The sequence below is a fragment of the Bufo gargarizans genome, chromosome 3, assembly GCF_014858855.1.
Source record: "Bufo gargarizans isolate SCDJY-AF-19 chromosome 3, ASM1485885v1, whole genome shotgun sequence".
Taxonomy (NCBI): Eukaryota; Metazoa; Chordata; class Amphibia; order Anura; family Bufonidae; genus Bufo; species Bufo gargarizans.
This window is the reverse complement of record NC_058082.1, coordinates 124,742,024-124,769,844: the sequence shown is the minus strand read 5'-3', so window position 1 is coordinate 124,769,844 and position 27,821 is coordinate 124,742,024. Positions and strand designations below refer to the sequence as shown.

General features: G+C 45.6%; 1 protein-coding gene across 3 annotated transcripts in view; it reads right to left on the bottom strand.

Annotated features, from left to right (window-relative positions):
* Positions 1–1,534: 1,534 nt before the first annotated feature.
* The window catches only part of TSC22D1 (TSC22 domain family member 1), a 90,551-nt gene continuing 64,264 nt past the window's right edge, over positions 1,535–27,821 (bottom strand). Inside the window, exons 1-3 of one of the 3 annotated variants that reach the window (XM_044284081.1) lie at positions 19,550–19,678; positions 7,946–7,997; positions 1,535–3,279 (exon numbers count right to left, since the gene is read on the bottom strand). In XM_044284081.1, coding sequence (XP_044140016.1) covers positions 3,007–3,279; positions 7,946–7,997; positions 19,550–19,590 — 366 coding nt within the window. In that variant the 5' untranslated portion in view covers positions 19,591–19,678 and the 3' untranslated portion in view covers positions 1,535–3,006. Of the gene's footprint in view, positions 3,280–7,945; positions 7,998–8,122; positions 8,390–19,549; positions 19,679–27,821 lie in introns of those variants that run through there. The other 2 variants (XM_044284082.1, XM_044284080.1) reach the window with 2 other exon arrangements.

Genomic DNA, 27,821 nt, shown 5'->3' with positions numbered 1-27,821 from the left:
AGTTTAGCCAACAGCCATCTCCAGCTGAGCATGCACGTCCCGTGAATGAGCAGAACGCAGCAGCCACACTCCTCTGGCAGCAGCTTATCTCCTGAGAACAAAAGGGTCGGGCAGTAAGGTTGAACGAACTTGTGCTTTAAGTTCGGCGTATCGAAGAATCCCGTTATGGATTCCGCTACCACGGACCATAACGGAATTTAGAATGCATAACGGGATTCTTCGATAACCTGAACGTATAACACAAGTTCGCTCAACACTATCGGGCAGTAAAAATCCAACATGCCTGAACCTTGCTTCTCCTGACACCAGCTGGAGAGTTAGGAGGTCCCATAAGCATGAGATGGTCAATCAAACCCACGGAAATCGATGGATTCAGCTGACACAGTACTGTGCAAAAGTTTTAGGCAAAATGCTTTCAAAAATAAAAGTATGAATAGCTTAAATTTATTCTGCGGCAGGAAAACCCCAAACCTACAGCTAATGTAATTAGGAACAAGAAATCTTGGAAGTGATAATATGGCCCCCTACAGATCTCATCATCATCAAGTCTGTCTGGGATTACATGAAGAGACTTAAGGATCTGAACAAGCCTACGTCCACAGAAGATCTGTGGTCAGTTCTACAAAAACTGTGTACAAGAGTACCTAGAAGAACTGATGTAGTTTTAAAAGCACAAGGGTGGGTGGTGATTTGATTTAGATTTCTCTTCTTCATTCGCTTGCAATTTTGTTAAATTGATAAAAAAAAAATAAACTATTAAACACTTCTATTTTTTTTAAGCATTCTTAGTCTGCAACATTTTCCCCACGCTTGCACAGTACTATACATCTAATGTGTATTGTCAGCCTTAGACAAATTTATACACACATAGCTAAAAATGCTTAAGTAGAAATATAGATCTTGTCTGCACGAAAAATGCACGCTGCCATAACAAAACCAAGTATACAACAAATCACCTTGGAAACTGCTTAAAATAGCTGAAAAATCATCATTTAGATCTTTTTAACCACATCCTGAGCAGGCAGAAAAAAATAACTGGATTGCACAGGATTTGGAGAAGGCAGCCAGCCAAATATAGTAAACGACACTGAAAGGAAAGGTATGGAAAACATTCCTCAGAAATGGCTGAAGATCACACATAATATGGCTGTTGTAATCGCCCTTAACATCTCATGCCAATATGCTCTCAGGATTTGTAAAACCACGCAACATTTTCCATGTCATCTTCTTGTGCCTGCGGGCTGTTTGCATGGGAAACCCTTCATGGCTCGGTTTTGGGAAGAGGGGGAGGGGTTGTTGCTAAGCAAAGCCGTCTCTCCTAATAAATCTACCAAGATCAGCTGCAACTCCCTGCGTTCTGGAATATGCCAGCGCAGCGCATTCTCCAAGGAAAGTCCCCCTTGTCCGAGCATTAAATTACAAAGATCTGGGTGCAGGTCCCTAGAGACTGAGCGGCTGCAGCGGCCAGGGCGCCTTCGGTGTCACCTTGCCGGGCCAGTCATTTAAAGCGGAGGCTGAAGTACGCCGACTCCTCTTTACCAACAATGTATGCTTTATTGAAAGTTGACAAGTGCAACAGTTAAATACAATGACGTGTTACAACTGTTTAGAGAACATGCACAACGTAGGCATACTACCTTACAGCTCAAATATCCCATTAGGTTAGCAGAAAGTGGTCAGTATCTGGAGTGATTCAACAAAAAAAAACAAAAACAAAAAAACCTTCAGTGAACTGGGTCTGACTTTAGGGGATATTCACCAAACAGGGCAAAGTTCAAGAAAAGAATGCGCAAAACGCGGCATGAATCTGCCATGTCCTTACCCAGACTGTACCAACCTATGACTCCACGGCTTTTGCAGAACCACAAAACCCTGCGCGCTCCTGCCAATCGGTATTGGACAGTGTACGCTGTGAGACTTGTACTTCGACAGAACCATAGGTCGCCTATCTCTACCCTGAACAATTGTGCGGGTGTGCTCTTAGCTAACGCCTTTCGTGCCAGGGGAACCTGCATGTCCAGTTCCTCTAGCCACGTAAAGGGTAGCTGCTTTAAAAATAAACAAAAATGTTTTTTCAGTTCAGCCAATGAAACCACTAAATTTCTAATCTGTACAACCTAAGTAGTACTTACAAGGTTTTTTTTTTTCCTATTTTACAGAGTACTTACACTACATACACAAATATACAGTAGGCAAACTTCATTGAAATAATAATATTCCTTATTTCCAACAGCATCTTCTCATAACGGATCAGTGCATCCAATCCCATCAATAAGAGATATTGCAATTGAAGGGCTCAGCTGACCAAAGGGAGATAACCCGGGAGAACACTTCAGTATACCTTTACCCGCTAGGAATGTGTCTGTGACATAAAATTGTCCTTCTCGCTGCAGGAGAACGGAAACCTCCCGTTACTTCCAAGTCCAGCTTTCCCACCCTTACGCCCGAACAGATTTGCATTGTGCAGAATACAATAAAATAATTAAAAAGAAAAAAATAATAATGAAAACCCTATCTGTAGGTATCACAGCTCTCTTACAATGCAGTGTCCGTGCATTTACATTTGTAGTCCACAGACCATTCCCAATGCAACGCGCTTCAGAGGAGGTGGATTGAGACAGCTCTTTAATACTGAAAACTGGATGCAAGCGGATAGCTGTAGCAGAGCAGGAGGCACGGGTTCTGCCTTATAAATAAGTGGAGATCAGAGGCACATCCAAAGGTGAAGAATCTTGTGAATTCTGCAGTCACTGAAATTATTAGGACACTTCATAGCTATAAAAGAAGGCTGTGATTCTGGCCACCTCCTCGATAAATGTCAAACTCCAAGCTTTTAAAGCACTCAACGCCATGTCACCATCAGATGGTATTATATGCGGGCTCTTCTGAATAATAAGACCTGATGGTAACGGGACTCTTCCGCACTTGTCAGGATGGTGTCAATGTACTAGATATGTCAACTGGAATCGAGCCCCATCTGCAAGGTACTCTGGAGAGCTAAAGCCGCTACGCAGAGGGGCCCGAGCTCTGTGAAGCCGATTGTGCCGGTGTGGAGGTGCTTGCTGGAGGCTGTGAGGATGAAGATGATGAGGAGGAGGGTGGAGAGCCGCTCTGCAGCTGAGCCTGGAACTGGGCAAGCTGCTCGGGGCTCGCCAGTGTCTTTAGCAGGCTGTTCTCCTGTTCCAGCTGGGAGTTCTTCTCAATCAGCTCCTTGATTTGCTCTTTGAGGACTTCGACTTCTTCCCTAACGGCGTACATCAGGTGGCTCTTCACCAAGTCCTGCAACAGAAAAGAGTGGTCAGTAGTCCACCCCAGGCAATCAGGACATGACTAGGGGGTAGTGGATACAAAACACAAGTATCTGGCTTTCCTTTGTGCCCCTTTTTGGATCCATTCCTGGCTAAAAATTAAATGCATCAAAAACTGCATGTGTGATCAGAGCAGGGGTGAGCAACACAAAGGTCCATGTTAGAGGGGCTTTCCACGATTTATTTTTATATTGCCAGAGACCATGTTATAAAATACATATTTTACCAAACCCTCTGTTCCAGCACCCTCGTTGCATCAGTGATGTAATGTTTTGGCTGCACTGACAATGTGCTATATACTGCACATAACCACTGCAGCCAAACACCTGCCTCAGTGGTATAGAGCACAGGACTGCCGAGGAGACATCGGCAGGTAACGAAGGGGGTTCCGAACAACATCTTGGACAACCCCTTTAACCCCGTGTTCCTCAACTCCAGTCCTGAGGGCCACCTGCTGGTATGTTTTCAGGATTTCCTTAGTATTCAGCAGGTGATATAAATAGTGTCAGTGCATCAGGACTCATCACAGGTCTTCATTCTGTGGGATATTCTCAAATCATGACCAGTAGGCGGTCCCTGAGGACTGGAGTTGAGAAGCACTGCTTTAACAAATCATGGATTGACAGAAGATAACAACCCTAGAAAAAACACCAGCGGCACTTTTCTTGGCAGCTAGCACATTGATTACTTGGCTCTTAGGATTTATCTGGTCCTACAATACAGGATTGGCTGGCTAGAATCAAATCTCCAAAGTGTCACTGATGGCAAGGGGGTCAATATATTAGGGATCCACTGATATTGATTTTTTTAGAGCAGATACTTATAACCTGTGAACTTTCAAGCCGATAGCTTATACAGATATTCTGGGCATTTTCCTTTTTGAAAAATAAAAATTAAATTCCATTACAGCGTTCACCACAGGAGCGCAGGGCGTCATTGGTTGCTATGACGCATGCACTTCTTGCTTCCACCGCAGTACAGTAATACACTGGTACAGATCATACCAGTGTATCACTGTACTGCGGCGGCAGCAGGAAGCGCACGGCGTCATAGCAACCAATGACGCCATGCGCTCCTGCACTCAGAAGAAATCCAGGCTGGTATCACACAGGTCCGTGTTCCACGGACGTGTGCATGAGGGTTAATAGAGCACACTTTCTCTGCTGCCCTGTGCTCTGTGCACACAGCAGCAGGGAGAAGACTATGGCAGCCAGGGCTTCGGTAGCGTCCTGGCTGCCATGGTAACCGATCAGAGCCACGGGATTACACTGCTGGAGCTCTGATCAGAAGCTACTACTGCCACCAATGAGGAGCAGGGGAGGGGACCCTGTGGCCACTGCCACCAATGTTTTTAATACTGGGGAGGGCGCACTGCGTCACCAATGATAATTAACGTTTAATACAGGAGGCGGGTGTGTCAGCGCAGAATCACAAAGCCAGCCCCCTGCCTCTGACAGGGAACTGCGATCAGCGGCATCAGTTAACCCCAGTTAACAGTACCTGAGGGGTTAACTGCCGCTGATCGCAGCTTCCCGTCATATAGGCTGGGCACGCCTCCTGTATTTGTATTAGACATTAACCTTCATTGGTGGCGCAGTGCGCCCGCCCTTCCTCCTCCAGTCTCTCCTCATTGGTGGCAGTGCGGCACAGGGGGGAGGGAGAGAGCGACTCCTCTTCCCTTGTGCTGCTGAGGGAACATGAGCGCGCTGACAGCAGCGCGCTGAAAGCATTATTGCCAAGGTTAGATGTATATACACTAATAAATATATATATATATATATATATATATATATATATATATATATATATAATAATCGAAAAAATAGGACTGCACTCCGGATATTGATGAAAAAATCAAGTGGTTTTATTCACCCATATTATGGCAAATCTTGCGACGTTTCAGCTCTTGCGAGCCTTTCTCAAGCCTAGAGCTGAAACGTCGCAAGATTTGCCATAATATGGGTGAATAAAACCACTTGATTTTTTCATCAATATCCGGAGTGCAGTCCTATTTTTTCGATTATACTATCAGGGACTGCCGTCATCCCCCTTGGATTTTGCACCCACTCTTCAGGCTGGTGCTCCCGCTGGACTTTCTTTTTCTATATTATATATATATATATATATATATATATATATATATATATATATATATATATATATATATATACACACACATATACACACACACACACACTCTGGTCCTCTGTGCTGCCTCAGCCTTTCGGTCCCTGCATTGTTTACACCCGGTCATGGTCACATGCACTGCTCCAGCCAATGACTGGCTTCAGTGGCGACATGATGCTTGTGACATCACTGCTGAATCCAGCGGGGGGCCCAGATGTGGACAGCTGTTATCAGCAATTGCCGGAGCCGGAAATATCACAGTGGCCACAGCCAGATGCAGGAAGCTCCATCCACTGTGTAGTGGCTGTGCCCATTCACTTGGATGCCAGCTGAGCTGCAGTGACCTGGCACGGCTATCCGACATTGGAAGGAGCTTTCTGCTTCTGGCTCCATCCAGTGTTATTCTCGGCTGCTGCAGTGAACAGCTGATCGGCGTTCCCTTAGGGTAGGAAAAAACTATTTTTAGGAGGAGGTTTTGAAGTAGATTTTCCAGCCAAAGCCAGAAGTGGGTTGAGCAGGAAGGTGAAGTATAAATCCTTTATGATTTCCAATTCTTTTTGAATCCACTTCAGCTGAGAAAACTGCAGGAAAATCTGTGTCAAATCTTCCTCCAAAAACTCCAAGGACAGATCTTCTATATCTAGAGCGCGGACAACCCCATTAATGTGACCTAAGAGAGTCCGACATCTGACCAGCTTTGTTCATAACCTGAACTGAAAGGTTCAGACGTTCAGCCTTTGAGCTTCAGCGCAGCCGCAGGTGACCCAACTAGTGCCAGGCAATAGTTCTGGATGAGACCATGGAAACACAGTGTGGTTGGTACCATTAAAGGGAACCTGTCAGCGGCAAAAGCCATCCCAAACAGTCAGCAGTACCTTCAAGTAGCTGGCAGTGAGTTTCGAATTATGATTTTCTTACTGCATTCTGATGAGGCAGAAGTATGAAAAACGTTCCAGCCTGACTGGAAAATAGCGCAGGCGGAGGATAAAAGAACCTTTTTTTTTTATACTTCTGCCTCATCAGAATGCAGTAAGAAAATCATCATTCGAAACTCACTGCCGGCTCCTTGAAGGTACTACTGGTGGTTAGGAATGGCTTTTGCCGCTGACAACCAGGATTTTGTGTATAGAGCTGAGGACATGGGTTGCTAGATAGCCGCTAGCACATCCGCAATACCCAGTCCCCATAGCTCTGTGTGCTTTTATTGTGTAAATGTAAAAAAAAAAATTGATAGATATGCAAATTAACGCAAGACGAGTCCTGTCCCTGAGATGAGTCCAGCATGAAGAAGCCCAGCAGCACATCGCAAGATCAGTGCTCTGATGTTGGGTAGCAAGGAGGAGATTCTGAGGATGCGGGGCGGTGCTGGGCTCCTTCACGCTGGACTCATCTCAGGTTAATTTGCATATGTATCAAATAGTATTTTTTACACACAATAAAAGCACACAGAGCTATGGGGACTAGATATTGTGGATGGGCTAGCGGCCATCTAGCAACCCATATCCTCAGCTATATACCCAAAATCCAGGTGACAGGTTCCCTTTAACCACATTCTGGTAAAGGGAATTATTTTATGATCTAATGTGGCGACAAGCATTTTATAGGGGCCCCTTCATACAGGTCTGGTGATCCTGCCCAGCTTCCCTCTGGCTTGGTACAGAAACGCCGGATCTTCGGACATATGTGCAGGGGCCGTTACAAGATGCTTGAGAAGTTTCCTATTTATCAGAGCTGCTGTCATTTTTTATGGGATCGTTCATAATCATCTGCTGCATGATGGTGGGCAAAGAGTGCTGGACAGATATACAATGCATGCACTAGACTGCACATACATCAGGTGTGACAGACATATGTGCACCAGGAGCAGGTCAGGCCGGGCTACCAACTCTAGACCGGGGGCAACTGGATGTAAAGAGCATGACAGGTCAGGCTGGGCTACCATCGATGAGCTTTACAGTATGAGCCAGTGCGAAACCTATAGAAAATATGGATCACCTCACACATGGCCCTCTGTATGGGATGCATACAATCAGCTGGCTGCAGCCCTATGACTGACTCATGGATTGTTCCTAAAATATTCCTAATGTGTGAAGAGTTGTACAATACACGACTATATCATATATGTGTACAGGTATATTACAGAAGAAGCAGGGGGTGAAGCTAATGTACATGTGAACACCGTGCCCTCTGAGTGGGAGCGACATGGAGATGCGAGGACAACAATAGCCGGAGCTCGGCCGCCGCACACCGGCTGCAGCCGGTCTGAGCAAAGCAGGTTGCCGCATAGTGTTTTCCTCTCCGTCAGTGACGTCACGAAAAACCATCCCCGCCCACCGCACTGACTGCGTCCTGGCCAATCAGCGAGCGAGATATTTATAGCCGGGAGTTAAAGCTTCTCCTCCTGCCTAGTAACAGCGAGCAGGGAATCGTGAGGAGCAGCAGCGGCGGCGGCGGAGCCCCGGGCAGCGCTCCAGTAACAAAGAGGAAATGTCCGCACACACTGCACTTACCATGGCTTGCTCGATTTTGTTGTCGATAGCTACCACGCTGGCCCCGGAGGCGCTGTAACACAAACAGAAGAGAGCCGTGTTATTACACATGACACATACTGACAGAGGACAGTGAGACAGCGACCCCCGGCCGTGCAGGTGGCGGCCGCGGTATGGGGCAGGTGCGCCCGCCGTTACCTGCTGTCTAGTGCGGCCGCGGAGGTGTCTGCGCCCAGCAGAGAGGACAGGAAGGAGATGGAGAAGTGCCGCAGCTGGTAGACCCCTAGATCCATAGCGGCCGCCGCTCTACATCGCTAGCATTAGAGCGGGGAGCGGGCACGGAGCGGCGCCGTGTGATGCTGAGGATGCTGCGGGAAGAAATGTCCCAGCTCAGCTCCCCGGGCTCACTCCAGCGCCGGCCTGATTACATAATCCATGCACTGAGCGCTCATTGGCTGACGCCTGCTCGGAACCGCCCACGCCATTCCCAAGCCAGCCCTTCCCGGGCAGGAGAGCACTGAAGGATGCGTGATGGCTGCGGAGGAGATCATCTGCTGAGCCGGCCCTATACAGACTTTCTACAGCACGTCTGGCGAGAACCCGGGGCACAGAGCACCATGCACACCGTGCGGGGTCTCAGCGGCTGTCACATGCGGAGGTGAACCCGGGAAATCTCCAAAAGACGCCGGTCAGAGGCTGCAGGAGGGAAATACGCAGCGCAACAGCGGCCCCTGGCGGACAGAGGGGGCACTATACAGCATAGTATATACTAGATCTGCCCCCAATACATAGAATTCAAATACAAAACCATATATCCCGCACCCCTGCCTGCCTACAGTATACCGCATATGTATATATATAGTTCCCCCCTATAGGCCCCTTAGTTCCAGTGAAGAGTTAATGGTATAAGTGGTGCCAAGTCCGGTTGTGTGATTTTTTATCTTCATACTCGCTTTCTGACAAACCAGCAGTAAGATGCATTAAGAGGACTCCTGGGCTCACGCACATAATGGAGAGGACTCCATGCATCTTCCTGCTGGTTTGTGGGAGCACAGCGTCAGAATCCGAGTGAGTACGAAGATACAAATGACCTAATCGGAGCCGGCATCACTTACACTATACACCGCCTACTCTATAGATTCCCTTTCAGCACAAGTCATTTCGGAGTACAGCAGGACTGTGCCCCAGTGCAGAAAGCAAGGTCCATAAAGGCCTGGTTGGCGAGTTTGATGTGGAGGAACTTGGCTGGCGGCACAGAGCCCTGACCTCAACCCCATCCAACACCTTGGGGATGAACTGGACCGGAGATTGTGATCCAGGCCCTCTCCTCCAACATCAGGGTCTGACCTCACAAATGTTCTTCTGGATGAGTGGGCAAAAATCCCCCCACACAGTCCAGGATCTTGTAGAAGCCTTCCCAGAAGAGTGACGCTGGGACCGGCTCCATATTAGTACCTTGGATTTAGAATGGGATGCCAGAAAAGCTCCCGTCGGTGTAATGTGCGGGCGTCCCAGTGCTTTTATCCATACAGTGTGACACCTGCCAACAGTATATATGCAACTTCTTCCATACATATATTTTACATCTGTCTAGAACTGCTGTGCGCACGGCCAATAGAAACCCTCATTGGGGCAGAGACTGGGGAACGGATCAGTCTAGGGTACTTTCACAGCCCCTAGAGTTCCGTCTTGGGGTACTTTCACACTTGCGGCAGGACGGATCCGACAGGCTGTTCACCATGTCTGATCCGTCCTGCGGCTATTTCGCCGTGCCGCCGCTCCGTTCCCATTACTATAATGGGGGCGGAGCTGCGGTGCACGGCTAAAGTCGCTGGACTAAAAAGCCTGACATGCAGTAATTTTAGTCCGGCGGCCTTTCGCCGTGCTGCGTCGGAGCTCCGCCCCCGTCCCCATTATAGTCAATGGGGATGGAGCGGCGACACGGCGAAATAACCGCAGGACGGATCCGACATGGTGAACAGCCTGTCGGATCCGTCCTGCTGCAAGTGTGAAAGTAGCTTTAGGGGCTCTATACCAGAAAAGAACTGATCAGTTTTATCCCCATGCATTCTGAATGGAGAGCAATCCGATCAGGAGGTCTTCAGTTCAGTCTTTTTGACTGATCAGAGATAAAACCGCAGCATGCTACGGTTTATCTCTGGCCCAAAAAAAACGAAAGACTTGCCTGAATGTCGGATCCGGCATTTTTTTAAATCTAGCAGTGTATTCGTGCCGGATCCATCCTTCCGGTCTGCACATGCGCAGCCCGGTAAAAATATGAAAATAATAATATCTAATCTGATCCGTTTGTCCGTATGACAAACAGACAGACGCATCCGTTCTTGCAATGCATCTGTAAGACGGATCAGGATCCTGAAAAGTCTTAAAATGCAATCAGTTGGCATACGTTTTGCCGGATCAGACAGGCAGTTATGGCGACGGAACTGCCTGCCGGATCCCTCTGCCGCAAGTTTGAAAGTAGCCTTGGGTCCATTCACACGCCCGCAATTCATTTCTATGGACTTTAGGGTCCGCATTTCTGTTGCGTAACGCATATTGCTGGTCTCGGTGTTTTGCTGACGTGAATGGCCCCTTAGGATGCATTTACACTGCTCTGATGAGTGGACAATGGGAAGGAACTGTTTACAGGCAGGGATCCCCTCCACTGTAAGAGGATGAGCGATGGCTGCTGCTATCATGCGTCCTTGTACAAATTCGTTGTTTCTGGCCATGATCTGCTGCCCAGAAACAATGACTGAGGTGTCCGCACTAAAGATACATTCATCCGATGAACAAGAGTTTCGCTCACTCACTGGGTGATCTGCGGTGCTTTTACACGGGCACGTTATCCAGAATGAGCGTTTGTAGGAAAGCTAGTTTCTGACCATCTCTCCGTGTAAGTCAGCCATAAAGGCTGTATAAGGAACCACACACTATGGGGCCATCCACAGACTGCACATTTGGTTATTAGATACACCATTCTGTACTGGATAATTACACCAAGTGGATCTTAGATACAGATTTAACTATAAGTATACATCCTCACATGGAACAAGTGGGGTCATTTATCAAACTGGTGTAAAGTAGAACTGTCTTGGTTGCCCATAGCAACTAATCAGATGCCACCTTATATTTTTCACAGCTCCTTTGGAAAATGAAAGGTGGAATCTGATTGGCTGCTATGGGCAACTAAGCCAGTTTAAAAAGGTACACAAATTGCAGATCCGCAAAAAAATAAATAAAAAAGTTTTTTTTGCAGATCCATTGTAACAATGCCCAAAACAGACAAGAATAGGACATGTTCTATTTTCTTTGCGGGCCTACAGAACAAACATACTTATGCGGACTGCACTGAAATGAATGGTTCCGCATCCTATCCGCCAAAAAAACAGAATGGACACTGAAACAAGCAACGTTCGTGTGCATGTAGCCTAATAAATAACCGCAAATGTTTACGTTGCATATATGTTATCCAAACCCACCAATTCCATTGGGACCGGCCGATCATCTAATGTGTATGAGAGCCTCCCAACTCGTCCATGTTGTATTTCGACAAGTAGCTTCCGCCTCTTTCTACTAAAGGTGGTGAAATACCCTCATCTCTCCCAGCTCCCCCATACATCTACACTGGTCAGAGGGCAGAACAGAGAAAGCCCCTGCCAGATAACACCAGCAGTGGTTTATCTCCCTGGTAAATAAAAGGATCGGGTGAAAAAAATATTGAATTCTCTCGATGCTCCTCTCCCCCGACATCATCCGAGTCAGGAGCTGTTTGCTGGCAAACAATGAATCTGTATGGGGACAAGCGATCACAGTACTGGCCGGCATTAAAATGGCCTTAAAACTGGTCCAAACAAGACCGTGCCTTGAAGGCTGGGTTGGCGCACGCACACATTTCTGACCAATTTCAGCATTTGTAAGACAGGTCTGAGCTGCCTTTATCCACATTGATCTTTGGTTCTGATAGAACTGGTTTGGTCTCACTTATTCCCTAGGATGGAGGGGTCCTTCAGATGTTGTTTACAAGCTACAACCACAGTTAGGCCTCATGCACACGGCCGTTGTTTCGGTCCGCATCCGAGCCGCAGTTTTGGCAGCTTGGGTGCGGACCCATTCACTTCAATGGGGCCGCAAAAGATGTGGACAGCTCTCCATGTGCTGTCCGTATCCGTTGCTTCGTTCTGTGGTCCGCAAGAAAAATATAACCTGTCCTATTTTTGTCCGTTTTGCAGACAAGAATAGGCAGTTATCAATGGCTGTCCGTGCTGTTCCGCAAATTGCGTGATGCACACGGACGCTATCCGTGTTTTTGCGGACCGCAAAACACACAACGGCCTAATAATGGTGATCATCTATCCAATACCCAGGCATCCTCAGATATCACATCCAATAGGGGGACCCCTGTAGGTGGTCCTCAAAGCACCTTTAATTTGTGCATGGATTCTCTAAAGTGGAAAACCCCTTTAATAAAAAGACAGTTTTTTTTTTTTTTACAAAGGAATTTTAGATATAACCATTGTTATGTAACATCACATTCATCCCTGATTCAGACCATGACAACACTGGGGACATGCAGTACAACTCCCATCTGCCACCAGGGCAGGTACAGTGCCTTCCTTTCTCATGGACAGGAGATCCTGTTTTCTTTACATCTGACAACCACTGTGCCTGCAGCAGACTACATACCATAAACTACTCATGTCAGTAAATTACAGAGGATAGTAATATGTTTGGCATGTGACGACGCTGGATCACTTAGGACTGGAATATACTGTACATTTATTGAGAGATTTTAGGGTTCAGAATAGAAAATTGCAGCTCATTTCTCAAATGATTACTATATTTTTCATCCCATAAGACACACTTTTTCCCCCAAAGTGGGGGGAAAATGTCACTGCATTTTATGGGTTGAATACTAATGGGCGGTTCCCAGACGTGGTGAATGCCGTGCTCCTTGGCTGTGCTGTGGGTGCGCAGTGTGAGGGTACTCTGTGACCTTACGCTGTGAGCATCGGGTCACAGCACAGTTGACAGCAGGAACAAGAAGAGAGCGCTGGAGGTGAGGAACAGCGGCGTCCAAAGCAGGAGAGGTAAGTGGATTTTTTATTTTACGTGATCTGAGGCTGGGGGCTGATATGAGGCAGGTCGGGCTCATCTGAGGTCTGAATTGGGGGGGGGGGGGGGTGTCTTATTTATATTGGGGGTCATTCACATTGGGGTCCGATTGTAGCTGTGAGCTGAGGTCTAATAAAACCTAGGTGCGTCTTATAGGACGAAAAATACGGTTTAAAGGGAACCTGTCACCATGAAAATGCCATCCTGATAGAGCAGGAGGACCTGAGCAGATTGTTATATACATGGACTTGTAATTCATTCATTGAATCCCTGCTCCGCCCATAGGAGTCCAGTGGGTGGAGTGACTCAATGACTGACAGTCTTCCCTCTATGAGCATCCATATAAGACAGCTGTTAGGACCACCCACAGGACTCCTAAGCATAGAAAGAACAGAGATTTAACGTTTAAATTACACGTTTTTTTTAATCTTTTCCCCAAAAAACTAAATCTGATTCTGCTCAGCTCCTCCTGTTCTATATACAACATGCTCCCTGTAGATTGCACTGCATTTTCTTGGCGACAGGCTTCTTGAGGCAAGAGAATGGGAGAAGTAGTTACTAGGGCACAATGGCTGTTACTGTAATTGATATGTCCCTCTTTTTACATGGATGTCCCCCATGGCCTGTTTGAGAGGCCCTGATCTATAAGATGCACCCACTAACTTGACATCTAACAGACTGTTTCCATTAAATGCTATGTCAGGTAGGAGATCCCATTTGTCTACTTTCACACTCGCGTTTTGGCTTTCCGTTTGCGAGATCCGTTCAGGGCTCTCACAAGCGGTCCAAAACGGATCAGTTTGCATTCTGAATGTAAGCAGCGTTTTGGTGTCCGTCTGATGAAACTGAGCCAAACGGATCCGTCCTGACACACCATGCAAGTCAATGGGGACGGGTCAGTTTTCACTGACAATAGAAAACGGATCCGTCCTCCATTTACTTTCAATGGTGTTCAAGACGGATCCGTCTTGGCTATGTTACAGATAATACAAACGGATCCGTTCTGAACGGATGCAGACGGTTGTATTATCTGTCCATGATGGATCCACACAAAACGAGAGTAGCCTAAAGTAGAACTCCAACTAAATGATATTCTTATTCAAACAAATGGCCAACATGGAATTTTGGCTGAACACACATGTTGTTATTGATGCAGTTTTTAATACTTTTTTTTTTTAACTAGAAGTGGCTCACAAACTGCATTAAAAACTACAACAGCTGCCAGCCCCCTTGGTGATCAGCCAACGAAGTGGCCACACCTTGTTATGGCTGTGCCTGGCACTGCAGCTCAGTGGCATTCACATGAATGGAAGTGAAGAATCGGGCAAATTCTTGGAAAAGCTCTTTAAGGACAGAGAAGGTCACGCCTAGAAGATAACACACTGAAATAAGGACAAGTAATCTTAGACTGCGCGATATGGATGTGGTGCCCTGACAACGCTGCTGGAACTAATTTGGTTGCTTGTCACTGTTTTTCTGGCCGCTGCTTTGTTTAATGTGACTCAGCAGTTCAGCTGGAAGCCGGCAAGTCCCCATCATTCTTCATTCCAGCTTTGCCATTAGATTTTTCTTAAAATTTACATCAAGTTACAATGCGTCTAATGGACTGGCAGCCGTATAGTTTCAATTGCTGGGTCAGTCATTAGTTTGGTAATTGTTTCCTCTGGTTGTGCGATCTGAGGATCTGCCGGCATTTATCCAGTTTGTACGAGCAGTTTAAGGATCAATTCGCACGTCCGTAGTGTACTGCGGATCCGCAATACACCCGGCCGGCACCCCTATAGAAATGCCTATTTTTGTCCGCTATTGCGAACAAGAATAAGACATGTTCTATTTTTTTTCGGGAGACACGGACCGGAAGTACGGAGCCGCGGACCGGAAATGCGGATGCAGACAGCACAATGAGTATGAATTCAGAATGAATGGGTCCGCACCCGTTCCGCAGAATTGCGGAACAGATGCGGACCCATTCTACTGACGTGTGAATGGACCCTAAGGATATTCACGCGGCAGTGAAAAATGGCAGTTTACGATAGAATATGTTCTATTTTTACTTTTCACGGCGAGGACAGTTCTCATTGAAATCAATGGGACAGTTTTTAATGGCCGTTAGACAGGAGTGCACCCGTCTAACAGCCGTTAAAAATGGGTACAATAATGCAAAATGGGCTTTTAGGAGTTGATAAAAATTTCTCTCCTCATCCACTTGCACACACTGAGGCAGCCCCTCCTCTTCTGCTCAGGCAGGATGACATCACCACGCTCTCCCATGCAATCATGATATCATCACACTTGAGCACAGGTTGTATGGCAGGTCCTTCAGCATCAAAAGGAGTAACTGCTTCTGCTCACGTGCAAGTGGATGAGGTAACAAAACATTATTACAGCTGAGGGTGACTATGAGGGGCATTATACTGTATACTACAGGGGTTGGGATTTTATTAAAGAAAAAAAAAAGCCAATGAAAATAATCTTTTTATATTTAACATTTTTTAATTTTGGGTGATGTTATTTTTAATTTTCTATGTTGCCATCTATATTTAAACAAAAAAAAAACTAAATCCTGCAGTTTTCCCACTGGCCACTAAGCCTAATAATAGACGTCACGTCCTGGTCTGTACAGATCCCTTTACTACAGAGAACCACCACCTCCTAGACTCCAGCATGATGGGAACCTCAATGGTCCGGGCACATATGGTCCTGACTAGAGATGAGCGAACTTCTGTTTTAAGTTCGGCGTCTAAAGTTCGGGGGCGGGTTAGCGGAGAATCCCGATCTGGAACCGGATATGGATTCCGACTTCCGTTGTGGTACCTGACTGGCAGCACATGCAGGGCTCTGAGGAAGGCTCAAATGCTTATTGTTTGGTGCCTCATCTGCTTTTATATATATGACAGATAGGATAGGAACCCCAGCATCTCATTTCCAAATAGAAGAAGTCAACGGGGTAATGTGTTTCCAAGTGGTAATGATTGCACCTGTTTAGTGATGAGCGAATCGGTTCATCCCGATTTGGACGAACCAGTTCGTTCATCTACATAACACCTATTCTTTCCGATCCCTTGCTTTGTACATGCATTAAAATGTACTGCCTCAAATGAATACTCTTTCAATATGGCCGCTGTTAATGTGAGATTTCTGTAGTCTCGTGCGTGCACGCTTACTTTAAGAGCTACATTGTACAGGGCTGTTTCTACAGGCGGGCAAGGGGTGCAGACACACGGGGCGCATCACTCAGGACAGAAGAGGGGGGCGCCTTCAGCAGGGGCCAGCGCCGGGCCCTTTCTGTCCGGAGGTAGCAGGAGTGGAGATGAGCACCTCCATATTCATCTGTATCGCCGTCCTCAGGACAGCTATACAGATGACTGGTGCGGTGGAGCAGGGGAGAGGCATCTCCCTTGCCCGTTCCACTGAGGCTACAGGCACTAGGCCTGTAGCCTATCAATGGCCGGTGCAAGCGTGCGATGACATCATCGCGCCACCTGAGCCAAACAGAGCGGGACACAGGCCGGAAGAGGCCTGCAATCGCATCACTGACAGCAGCATAAGGTACGTATATGAGTTTATTGTTTTTATTATTTATAGTATACTGTGGCAAAAAGGGGGTAGGGGCCCTAAATACTGGCACAATATGGAGAACAGTGGAAGCACTATTGGGGCCCTATATACTGCCAAAATATGGGGGGGGGGGCACTATGGAGAAGAGGGGGAATCACTATGGAGAAGAGGGGAAGCAATATGGGGACCCTATATACTGGCACAATATGGGGGGCACTATGGAGAAGAGGGGAATTACTATGGGGCCCTATATACTGGCACATTATGGGGGGCCCTATACACTGGCACATTATGGGGGGCACTATGGAGAAGAGGGGAAGGAGCACTATGGGGGCATTTACTGGGGGCCCTATTTACTGGCACGCATTATGGGGGGCACTATAGAAAAGTGGGGGAGAAGAGCACTATGGGGGCATTATATAGGGGCATTTAATACTGGCACCCATTTTGGTGCCACTATGGGGAAGGGGGAGAAGTGCATTATGGGGGCATTTTATACTGGCACATTATGAGGACACTATGGGGGAGGAGCACTATATAGGAGTATTTTATACTAGCACAAATTATAGGGGCACTATGGGCACCTAAGCTCAACTGGGGGCACTAAGTGTTTTTCTAGTGGCACACAGTATGGGTCATTGGAACACATGAGGGCACTCTGGGGACAATGGCTCTACTGGGGGCACCAAGTTTTTTTTTTTTTTACTGACACACAACGGGGCACTTTTTGCACTAGCGCACATTATAAAGAGAATTATTACTATTGCTGGGATTTTGGGGAGCACTATTACTGTGGGGGCACCCTGGCACAGTATCAACTTAGCAGTTATTTTTGGGGGACATTATGGTTACACTATTAGTGTCAGGGACACTATTGTCTGGGTGCAGTTATTTTTTTAGAGCATTGTGTTCCAATAATTATTGAAGGGGGCACTATCTGTGTGTAACTAGTATTTTCAGGGGGTTTATCAGTTTATGCAGTATAGTTTTGGGGGTGCATGATGGGATGTTGAGAAGGTGGAAGGATGATGGAAAAGTAGGAAACTAAGATGTCTGTCAAATTCTGCAGAGAGAAGAGATGGCTGAAAGAAATCATCATGGCAGTCTGGTCTGAATGGAGAAGATAAAGAAAGAACATTTACATCAAAGGAGACGTCACTGGATGTAAGAGGTATTTGGCGCTGTATTAGGCTACTTTCACAACTGCGTTAGTGATTCTAGCAGGCTGTCCCAGCAGAGAACAGCCTGCCGGAATTCACAGAATGCCCGGCGCTTTTTTGATGTTCGCCCTATTAGTAAATTTCCCTAGAAACTGCCCTGTACATAGACATTTGTTCAGAACTGTATACGAGGCTTTGTCCAATGCCTCTGCCTGGGGGCATACCCAGATCGCCTGCAAGCAGCAGAATGTACTGGCACTGTGGTTATCTCAAATCTATTGCTTCAATTTCCACCACAATGTTTGGCCAGTTAGTGGCGGCCCCATAGGGGCAATATAACATACTATTTTCCAGAACTAGAAGACCACATAGTTCAAGCAAATACCATTGTAATCCTCAGAAGAATGTCAAAACCATTCTAAACATTTCTCAAAGCGACTGAAGAGACAGTGTATTCATGGTGTCCGCTGAGAGAAACGCGCAGATGTCATTACTTTCTATCAGCTCTACTGACCTTGGGACACGCTGGGCTACAATAAGACGATCACTTACAATCATTACCCACGTGAATGCATTGACTCCATCTCTTGAAAACCTTTCTGGTCAAGCAACTTGTCAATCATTTCATAGTCTGATTCACAGAAAAACATGAAAACTGCTGATAAACTGTATGACCAAAAACGTCTGGTTACAAAAGTCTAGCCCATACATATTGGATAGCTGTCAGCTACTGCACCCTCCCAGTCTCCGAGACCCCCTCAGACATGCACTCTGTAAAGTGCGAAGGTGTTTTTAATAGGGGGAAGTGAATACACTGCGGCCAGATATCCCCGAAAGCGGTTTATTTAAAGTAAACAAAAGTATCATTCTCCCCCGACAGCCCATGTTGGGGGAGAGTCGGGACACCTCACATATGCCGGGTGGCTGATTCTCATTTAAGCAGCACCTTAGATAAAATGGGGTAGGCTTAATAATCCTGTCTAATATACAGACAGAGTAAACTTAGTGTAACGATGAGTCAGATTTATTTCAGTAGCTTTTGGAAGTTGCTAAATTTTGCGCATTTTACACACTTTTGAACTCTACATCCCCTAATTTTGTTCCAACCTTGTGGCACAATTTTAGCGCCTGCTTGTTGAGCTAGACCCATTCTTTACTTTACAAGCTGGACTAAATCTTGATGCAACATTACGCGCCAAAAATGCACCAAATGTTGGCTTATTGTCCATCAAGGTCTAAGAAAACGTGTCCCAATATCTTCAAGAATAGAAACTGAAGAAATCATTTGTATTGGTGAAGAAAGCAACAAAGACTGTACAAATGGCTCAGTATTAAAAAAAGGGATGCACCGCCAGCATGGGCACAATCTTACGGCTCCTGCAGAAGATAATGGCAAACTATCGGGAGTCAAGGATCTGCACAAGATGTCTTCCTGCCCGTCCCGAGGGAACCATTCATAAAAACAAGCAGTCATCTCAGGTAATAGGAAGCAGAAACCACAGGAAAGACAAGACTACCCTTCACACAGCAGAAAATCCCGCAATTAATCCTTTACTACAACCTCGTTTTATTGTGCAAGGCGGAGAGATGAAAGACTTCCTGAGAACAATCACTCCTAGCAGCCCATAAACACACAAGTCACCATTGTATCAAACAGACCATCACTTGTTTCTAGAGATGGGTCCAGCTCATAATCTGGGCACAGTCCGTGAATATGCTGCATTGTGCTGGCATCCTCTCGGATCATAAAAAAAACATTGCAGACAACAGACAGTTCTCGGAAAAACTATACCTCTTGAGATGCTGCTCCAGCTCCAAGACAAGCACCTTCATGGTTCCTGTGCTAGAACCTCTGCTATGGAGAATGTCCCATTGCACTGAGAAGTCTGGTGGAAACCTTCTGACTAGCTGCCAAGTGCGCCCTTCATGCCGTATCATTTCACAAATCGTCCAGCACAGCCCGGGCTCATCTCCCTATTCTGTGATTTCTATGTAAAAAAGGGGGGGGGGGGGGGGTACTTTTCGGCAGCAGGATACACAGGTCTCTTGTATGTTTAGCGGAGATGTTGGTGCCTGGCTTGGCTTCTAGATCAAGAAGAGGAAAGGGCAGATGATGACAGCACAAGCCTCGCATCACGTGACGCTGTTACATAAAGCATCAAGAGAGATTAAAATCTTTACGACTGGGAGATTTTACATCTCGCCAAACACATGAGCTCGCCTCTGCCCACAGTAGGCTAATCCAGTTATGAAATCGCCGTTCTATCCCCAAGCAGCCTGGTAACTAATTGGTGCAGATTTTCCTGTTGCCTAATCCACTTTACAAGGAGTCTGTTACTACACTTCAGCACTGAATGTTAACACCCCCTCAACTCCCAGATAACAATCTAGTATTAGGAGCTGCGTTCAATGAGCAGGTGTTTCCACGACTAGAAAAACGTATAGGCCAGCCAACACAGGGTTAAAGAAATCCACTCATTCGAGTCACAACTAATTATCACTGGGGCAGAGAGCGCCTGTCTTGAGGAATTAGTCATGTTCAACACAACCTGGAAACAAGTCACGTTAAAAAAATCATACATGAAGGAAAGCACACGGGGGAAAAATAAATAAAAAATGATATACACATATACTGTATATATATATATATATATATATATATATATATATATATATATATATATATATACATACATACATACATACACACACAGAGCGCTAGACTTAGCAACTACCTAAGGCTTGGTTCACATCTCCCTTAGGAGACCAGGCAGACTGTTCCAGCACAGAGCAGTCTGCGGATCATCTACTTCACCACCAGATTCCCATTGGCTGCAATGAGGTCCGGCCGTGATCTGCCAGATTTCCGGCATAAATACTGGGTTTTGGCCTGACAAAAAAAACTATCGCATGCAACGTTATTCTTTTTGTGCTGCCAACGAGCCGCCATTTGCACTGGATCATGACCTCCGAAACGGATACATGAACGCAGCCTAAAATGTCATCAGCAGATAAGGAGTTAAATTTACCCACATTTTTGTCAGGTACGATTAGGCCGTCTGATTCTATCCGCTCCACATAAACTCATCCCAACTCGAAGAAGCCTCAATTCCCCCGGAAAGTCATGCACAACACGCCGAGGTCTCCTAGGGTCCTGAATCCAACCCTGTGACGGTGACCTGTATGGCTATGAGTAAATGTATGGCAACTACAGGTAATAAACAGCCCATTTTATAACACCCGCACTCTCGGAATTTATTTTTAACCACTTCGTTACCGGGCAGTTTTCAGTTTTTGCACCTTCATTTTTCAATCCCTGCGTTTATTGAGCCATGTTTTTTACTTTCCGTTTACATATCTGCGTGAGGGTCTGTTTTTTTGCAGGATAAGCTGTTTGTAATGGCACCATTTAATATTGCATACAATGTGGTGGGAAGCTGGAAAAAAAAATTAAAATGTGATGGAATTGGAAAAAAAAATAATGCAATTCTGACACAATTTTATGGGTTTGTTTTTGCAGTGTAAAACTGACCAGCCCCCTTTATTCTCTAGGTCCGTACGATTACAGCAATACCGCATTTACATATGGTAGTTTTTCTTGTGTTTTAGTTTTAAATAAAATAAAAAATAAAAACGTATGAAATTTTTATCTTTTCATCTCCATATTTTGATCTGAAAACCTTTTTATAGTTCCAGTACATCTGCAGAGCTGTGGGAGGGCTAAATTTTTGCATGACAGTCAGTTTTTTTTTATGCCATTTTGGGGTGTGTATGACTTTTTGATTACGGTACTTTATATTCAACTTTTTGGGGAAGCTAGCAACAAAAATGTGCAATCAGCGATTAAAATGTATTTCTTTACACTATTGCTGTATGGAATAAATGTTTATATATTTTGATAATACAGGCATTTTCTGACACGGCAATGCCTGTGTTTATTTTGTTTATTGTTTACTTTATTTTTGAATTTTGGGGAAAAGGGGGTGATTTGCATTTCTCTAGTTTTGTATGTTTTTCTTTTATACTTTTGAGTTTTTTCCTTTGTACAGGCTCTAGCCTATTACTGCTATGGAATGCCTTCCCAGATCTCAGCGAGGGGAAGACATTCCTGCCCAGGAAGCATGGGCTTCTGGGTTTTTTAACCTCTCAGGTGCCGTGGTCACATTTGACCACCGCATTTGAGAGGTTAAATGTCTGCAATCAGCATCATCTCTGATCACAGACATTAGCCCCTCTGGAACAGGCGCCATCTTTAAAGACTACCACTGACATATATAGTCATATGATGGTAGGGAAGTATTTAAATAAAATAAAAAAGGTCTAAAAAAAGAAAAAAAGGTCTTTTTGGGATGACTTCTTCTCGGTCTTTTGATCTGTAAAATGGTGGCCGCCATTGTGAGCGATTCATGCAGGGTGAACTACAAATATTTTGAATTTGGTGAAATTAGAGTCTTTTGGGAAATTGTTAAGGAATTTGACTCATCTCTAATTGGATGCCTACATTTTGCTACCAGATTTTAAGAGGGGGAATTTAAGATTTATTTCATACACATGCTACTTTTAATCCCCAATATTGTCTTGTACATTAAGATATTCTTACAGGACAGCATCATAAATCTACCAGTACAAGGTTTCCCAGTGATAAGTTCTGCACAGAACACAGAGAATGCGGTCATATTCCCTAGACTGAGATAAAATCACATAGGACCTATCCTCACTTGACCCAAAAGTTTCCCAGATACAACAATGGAAAACACCTACTTACTAAAAGGTTGTCGTACACATTCACTAACTGTCTACAGCTCTCTCTCCTGGCACCCCGTACATGTTCGGCCAAATGTATATTTAATGGGGAGAAGGGAGAAAGCTGCTGTCAGACACCACTGCAGCAGAGTCTTATCTCCCAGGAGAACAAAAGGATCGGGCAAAATAATTTGCTTTGTCCTATCCTTCTCTCCCCTGACGTCATCTGGTGGGTGAGGGGGAGTCGGAGTCAGGAGCTCCCAACACACATATGACTGTCAGCCAAACCCACCTCTTTGTGGATTCTGCTGACAATGCGCTAATGTGTATAGAGACCTTAAAGGCTATGTACACCTCCGGAGGCATTTTGTTTTTATGATTGCATTTTACTCATTTTTGGCTAAAAATAATTTTCAATTGGTCTTAATTAAAAATATTGAGCCATTCTGTCACAAAGGGTTTGTCTAGCGGTGTAAATCCTACTTTCACTTCCACTTTGTCAGTCATCTAAAAACCCTTATCTCTAACTTAGGCTACATGCACACGACCGTGACTTTTTTTGCGGTCCGCAAAAAACTGAAGCCGTCCGTGTGCCTTCCGCAATTTGCAGAACGGAACGGGCGGCCCATTGTAGACATGCCTATTCTTGTCCGCGGGGAACGGATGCGGACAGCACATTGAGTGCGGTCCGCATCTTTTGCAGCCCCATTGAAGTGAATGGGGCTCGGATGCGCACCCAAACAGCGGCCGTGTGCATGAGGCCTTACTGAGAGGTCATAAACCCTTATTTAAGCCACATTCCTATCAGTAAGATAAAAACGGAGCTATAATGAGTGTTTATAAGGGCAGAGAGCAAAGATAAGGAGCCCCTTAGGTGACCTGGCTGACAGAGCAGAGATTCTGCTAATAGAGCATCTCCGCTCTGTACAGGGAAAAGGGCTCCATGTTTTTAAAGGGGTTATCAGGTATCTAAAATATCCCCCCCAATGCCCGGGCCCGTTGCATGGATTGTAGTCTCCTGCTCCCTGGCACTCGAGTCGTTCTGGATCTCTGTACCTCCCTATCGCTCGGATCAAAACATGTAGGGGTCTGGAGGTGGTTTATTCCCCTCCTTGAGAACAACAGGGTTGGACATGTTAAAATCCAACAGCCTGACCCTTCTCTCCCCCCAACATCTGCTGTCTCTATGGAATCAGGAGGCCCCCATACACATTAGCGGGTTTGGCTGACTTCTGTGTAAAGTGTATGGCCGCCTTTAGCGCACGTCTACAGATGTGATGTGCTCAACATGAATACTTGGATCAAATCGTAATAAATAAAAAAAAGAATACACATGCAAGTGTTTCTGGGTTGAGTTCTGATGAGTATGACCCAGTTACAGCAGAAGAATTTAGTAATCTAACCTTAAGGGCTCATGCACACGACAGTATTGCTTTTTCAGTGTTTTGCGGTCTGTTTTTAACAGATCCGTTGTTCCGTTTTTTGTTTCCGTTGTGTTTCCGTTTCCTTTCCGTTTTTCCTTTCCGTTTTTCCGTATGCCATATACAGTATACAGTAATTACATAGAAAAAATTGGGCTGGGCAAAACATTTTCAATAGATGGTTCAGCAAAAACGGAACAGATACGGAAGACATACGGATGCATTTCCGTATGTGTTCCGTTTTTTTTGCGGACCCATTGACTTGAATGGAGCCAAGCACCGTGATTTGCGGACAAGAATAGGACATGTTCTATCTTTTTACGGCACGGAAATACTGAAATACTGAAACGGAATGCACACGGAGACACTTCAGTATTTTTTACTGAACCATTGAAATGAATGGTTCAGTATATGTTCCGCATACTGAACTACAAAAACGTCCAGTATACTGAACGCAAAATACTGTCGTGTGCATGAGCCCTAAGGCCCCATGCACACAGCCGTGTTTCACAGCTGTGTGCGGGCCGTGGAACCGCGGCCTGGATCCCTCCTGAGAGCAGGAGCGCACGGCGTCACTGGTTGCTATGACGCCGTGCGCTCCCTGCTGCCGGCACAGTACAGTAATACACTGGTATAGATCATACCAGTGTATCACTGTATTGCGGCGGCAGCAGGGAGCGCACGGCGTCATAGCAACCAGTGACGCCGTGCGCTCCTGCTCTCAGGAGGGATCCAGGCCGCGGTTTCACGGCCGTGTGCATATGGGGCCTAAAAGGGATTCGGTCCCTTTTTTTCCCCTATAGAGAAGCAGACATGCACGGCTAGATCGCCGCTAGCATGTCTGCAATATACTTGTCCCATATCCCAAATGATTTACATATAATATATATATATATATATCAGCCTGGTAAGGAGCCCAAGGGGCTGCACTAACAGTTCTGGAGCCCAGCACCACCTGTATCCACAAATCTCATCCTTGCTCACGAAGTCAGATCGCTGTAATCTCACGGTGCGCAAGCTGAGGCTGATGCCAGCACAGGGAAGGAACACTATGCCGGCACTGGGCACGCGTGAGCTTGCGCATCGCGAGATTACGGCGATCTGACTTCATGAGCAAGGAGGAGATTCCTGGATACAGGCGGTGCTGGGCTCCTTCACAGGGGGCGTGGTTGGGCTCCAGAACGGTTAGTGCAGCCCTATGGGCACCTTACCAGGCTGATTTACATATATATAAAATCATTTTTTACACTCAATAAAACCACATGCCACAAGCGGACATGCTAGGGGCGATCCAGCCGTGCATGTCCGCATCTCTATAGGGGAAAAAGAGGTGACAGAATCCCTTTAAAGTAATAAGACCTCAAACTTAGCCAATCAGCTAGTGATGGCCTATTCTGAGGAAATAAAACCCCTTTAAATAAGTAGCACTGACCGCATGACAATAAAACGTCAGTAAATACAACAAATGTACCCAATGTAATGTGAGGGCAGAACGTAGGCCATTGCCCAGTTGTGTGAATCCAGCCTTAGCAGATATTAAAACTAATTCAATTATTAAACCAACCGGATTAGTCAGAGCGCAGAGACCTGCGAAGTCTACGGAAAACAGCCTCCAGCTACAACCGAACACAACTCAAGTGCACAGATCTTCTGCTGTCAGATTGAAGAATTCAGCAGCAGCCCATGTCTGGTCCCCTCAGATTCTGATGTATGGTGACAGGGTGTGCTCGGAAACATCACCATACCGGTAAATCGAGACCTTCCCCATGTTGATAAGTTTCGGTAAAGGAGATACCACTTTCAGTTATGGGGATGTTGTAAAACACAGTCCAGTCATCATCACTACAAAATACATGAATTTACAAGTCTTGCTGCTGGTAATCTTTTCCTATATACAGCAATTGCTTTGGGCATCTTACGTGATTTTAAAAAGAAAAAATAATGGAAAATTCAATAAAAATACTCAAACTCTTCCTCCCCTAATCTATTTTTCCTTTACCCCATATTATCTCATATTATAATTAAAATTGAGAAATATAAAAAGAAATCTACATGCGTCTCGAGATCGGACATGCCCTCCTCGCTGTCCAGTGCCTGGCTGTAAGTCAGCTGGCTGCAGCAGGAGACTCCTCCCATCTGGAGCAGAACAAAATCATTGTTAAAGGGGGTGTCGGGCCGTTGGGACATTAGCAAGCAAAGTGTTTAAAAAAAATCATCACTCGCCTGCTCCCTCTGATCCGTTCCAGTTCCCTTCAGCAATTTTCAGTCCCCAGCCTAAAATATGATAGATGGCTGATATGCGCTGCTGCAGCCAATGATTGGCCTCAACAGTGATGTATCCTCAAGCAGCATGCAACCTTGTAGTGACGTGCCACTTGGGGACAAGTGAACACTGTGGCCAGTCATTAGCTGAAGCAGCGGGTGTGACCCCATGTCAATCTAGAATAGGGCTGAAACGATTATTCAAATAACTCGATTAAATAGAGTCAAAAAATTCATCGATGCAGTTTCCCTGCATCAAGTAATCGTTACATCACATGACCACGGAGCGGGAGTGAAATTAAGCGCCTCACTCACCGCTTCAGTGTCCTCCGGAGGCCAGAGAGGCAGGACTTTGCGTAATGCGCAGTTGCGCTCATACATCATCATCAAGCCGGCTAACGATGTGTGTCTGACGTCACGTAAGGTCCCAGTGCATGCTGGGATGAAGACGGTCTCGGACCCCATGTGTCTGCGCTGCGCCCTCCTCACTAGTGCCAGTGCCATTAGGTAATTTAAGTTAACAGCACTTGAGGCACGCCAGGGGGGAATCGGGGGCACTGAGTCACTGTAAATTGTTATTGAAATGAAAGGCAGATGGAGAGAGAGAGTGGTTAATGGAGGCTGCAGGCACCACCTTGGCATGTATAAAGTTATTGGTTTAGAGAGGGGTTAATGAAAGCACCTCCAAGGTGCTTTCATTAACCCCCTACAAACCAATAACTTTATACATGCCTAATGCCAAGGTGCTTCCATTAACCCCTTCCAAACCCAATGGGCATGTATAAAGTTATTGGTTTGAAGGGGTTAATGGAAGCACCTTGGCATTAGGCATGTATAAAGTTATTAACCCCTTCAAACCAATAACGTTATACATGCCTAATGCCAAGGTGCTTCCATTAACCCCTTCAAACCAATAACTTTATACATACCTAATGCCAAGGTGCTTCCATTAACCCCTTCAAACCAATAACTTTATACATACCTAATGCCATGGTGTTTCCATTAACCCCTTCAAACCAATAACTTTATACGTGCCTAATTACGTATGTTATTTTAAGTAGGTTTTTCTTATTAGATTACTCGATGAATCGAGAAATATAAAATCGATAGAATACTCGATTACTAAAATATTCGTTTACTGCAGCCCTAATCTAGAAATTTACAAACTGCACACAGCAAGAGCATTGAATGGAGCCAAGCTGGTGGTTATGATCTTTTCAACAGGTACAACATGCTTCTGGGGACAGTTAAAGTCCTAAAGGCTGGACAACCCCTTTAAACCTGCCTTCAGTCATTACCCTTGTCAAACTTAGCAGGACGTTAACCTGTTTTCTTGGCAAGACGTCTCAGGAACAAGCAGAAAAAGCTGCAGACTGATAGTGGAGGCCAGATAATCTGCCGTCTGCGTGACTCATTCATTTTCAGGCTTACTGGTCCTTTAAGATTGCTTGGTGTGCCAAAACCTCACAAACAACCCCCTAGACAGAACGTACTACCCATCAAGTTAATGTACGGGGAGTCGGCTTGAGTAATAAAAGGTGCCCAAACATCTTCAAAGTATCATCGGGGTGAACTGCAATAAATTCATTAAAAAGGCGCACACCTCTAGAAATTTGGAGATTTGCATACAATTTTGCA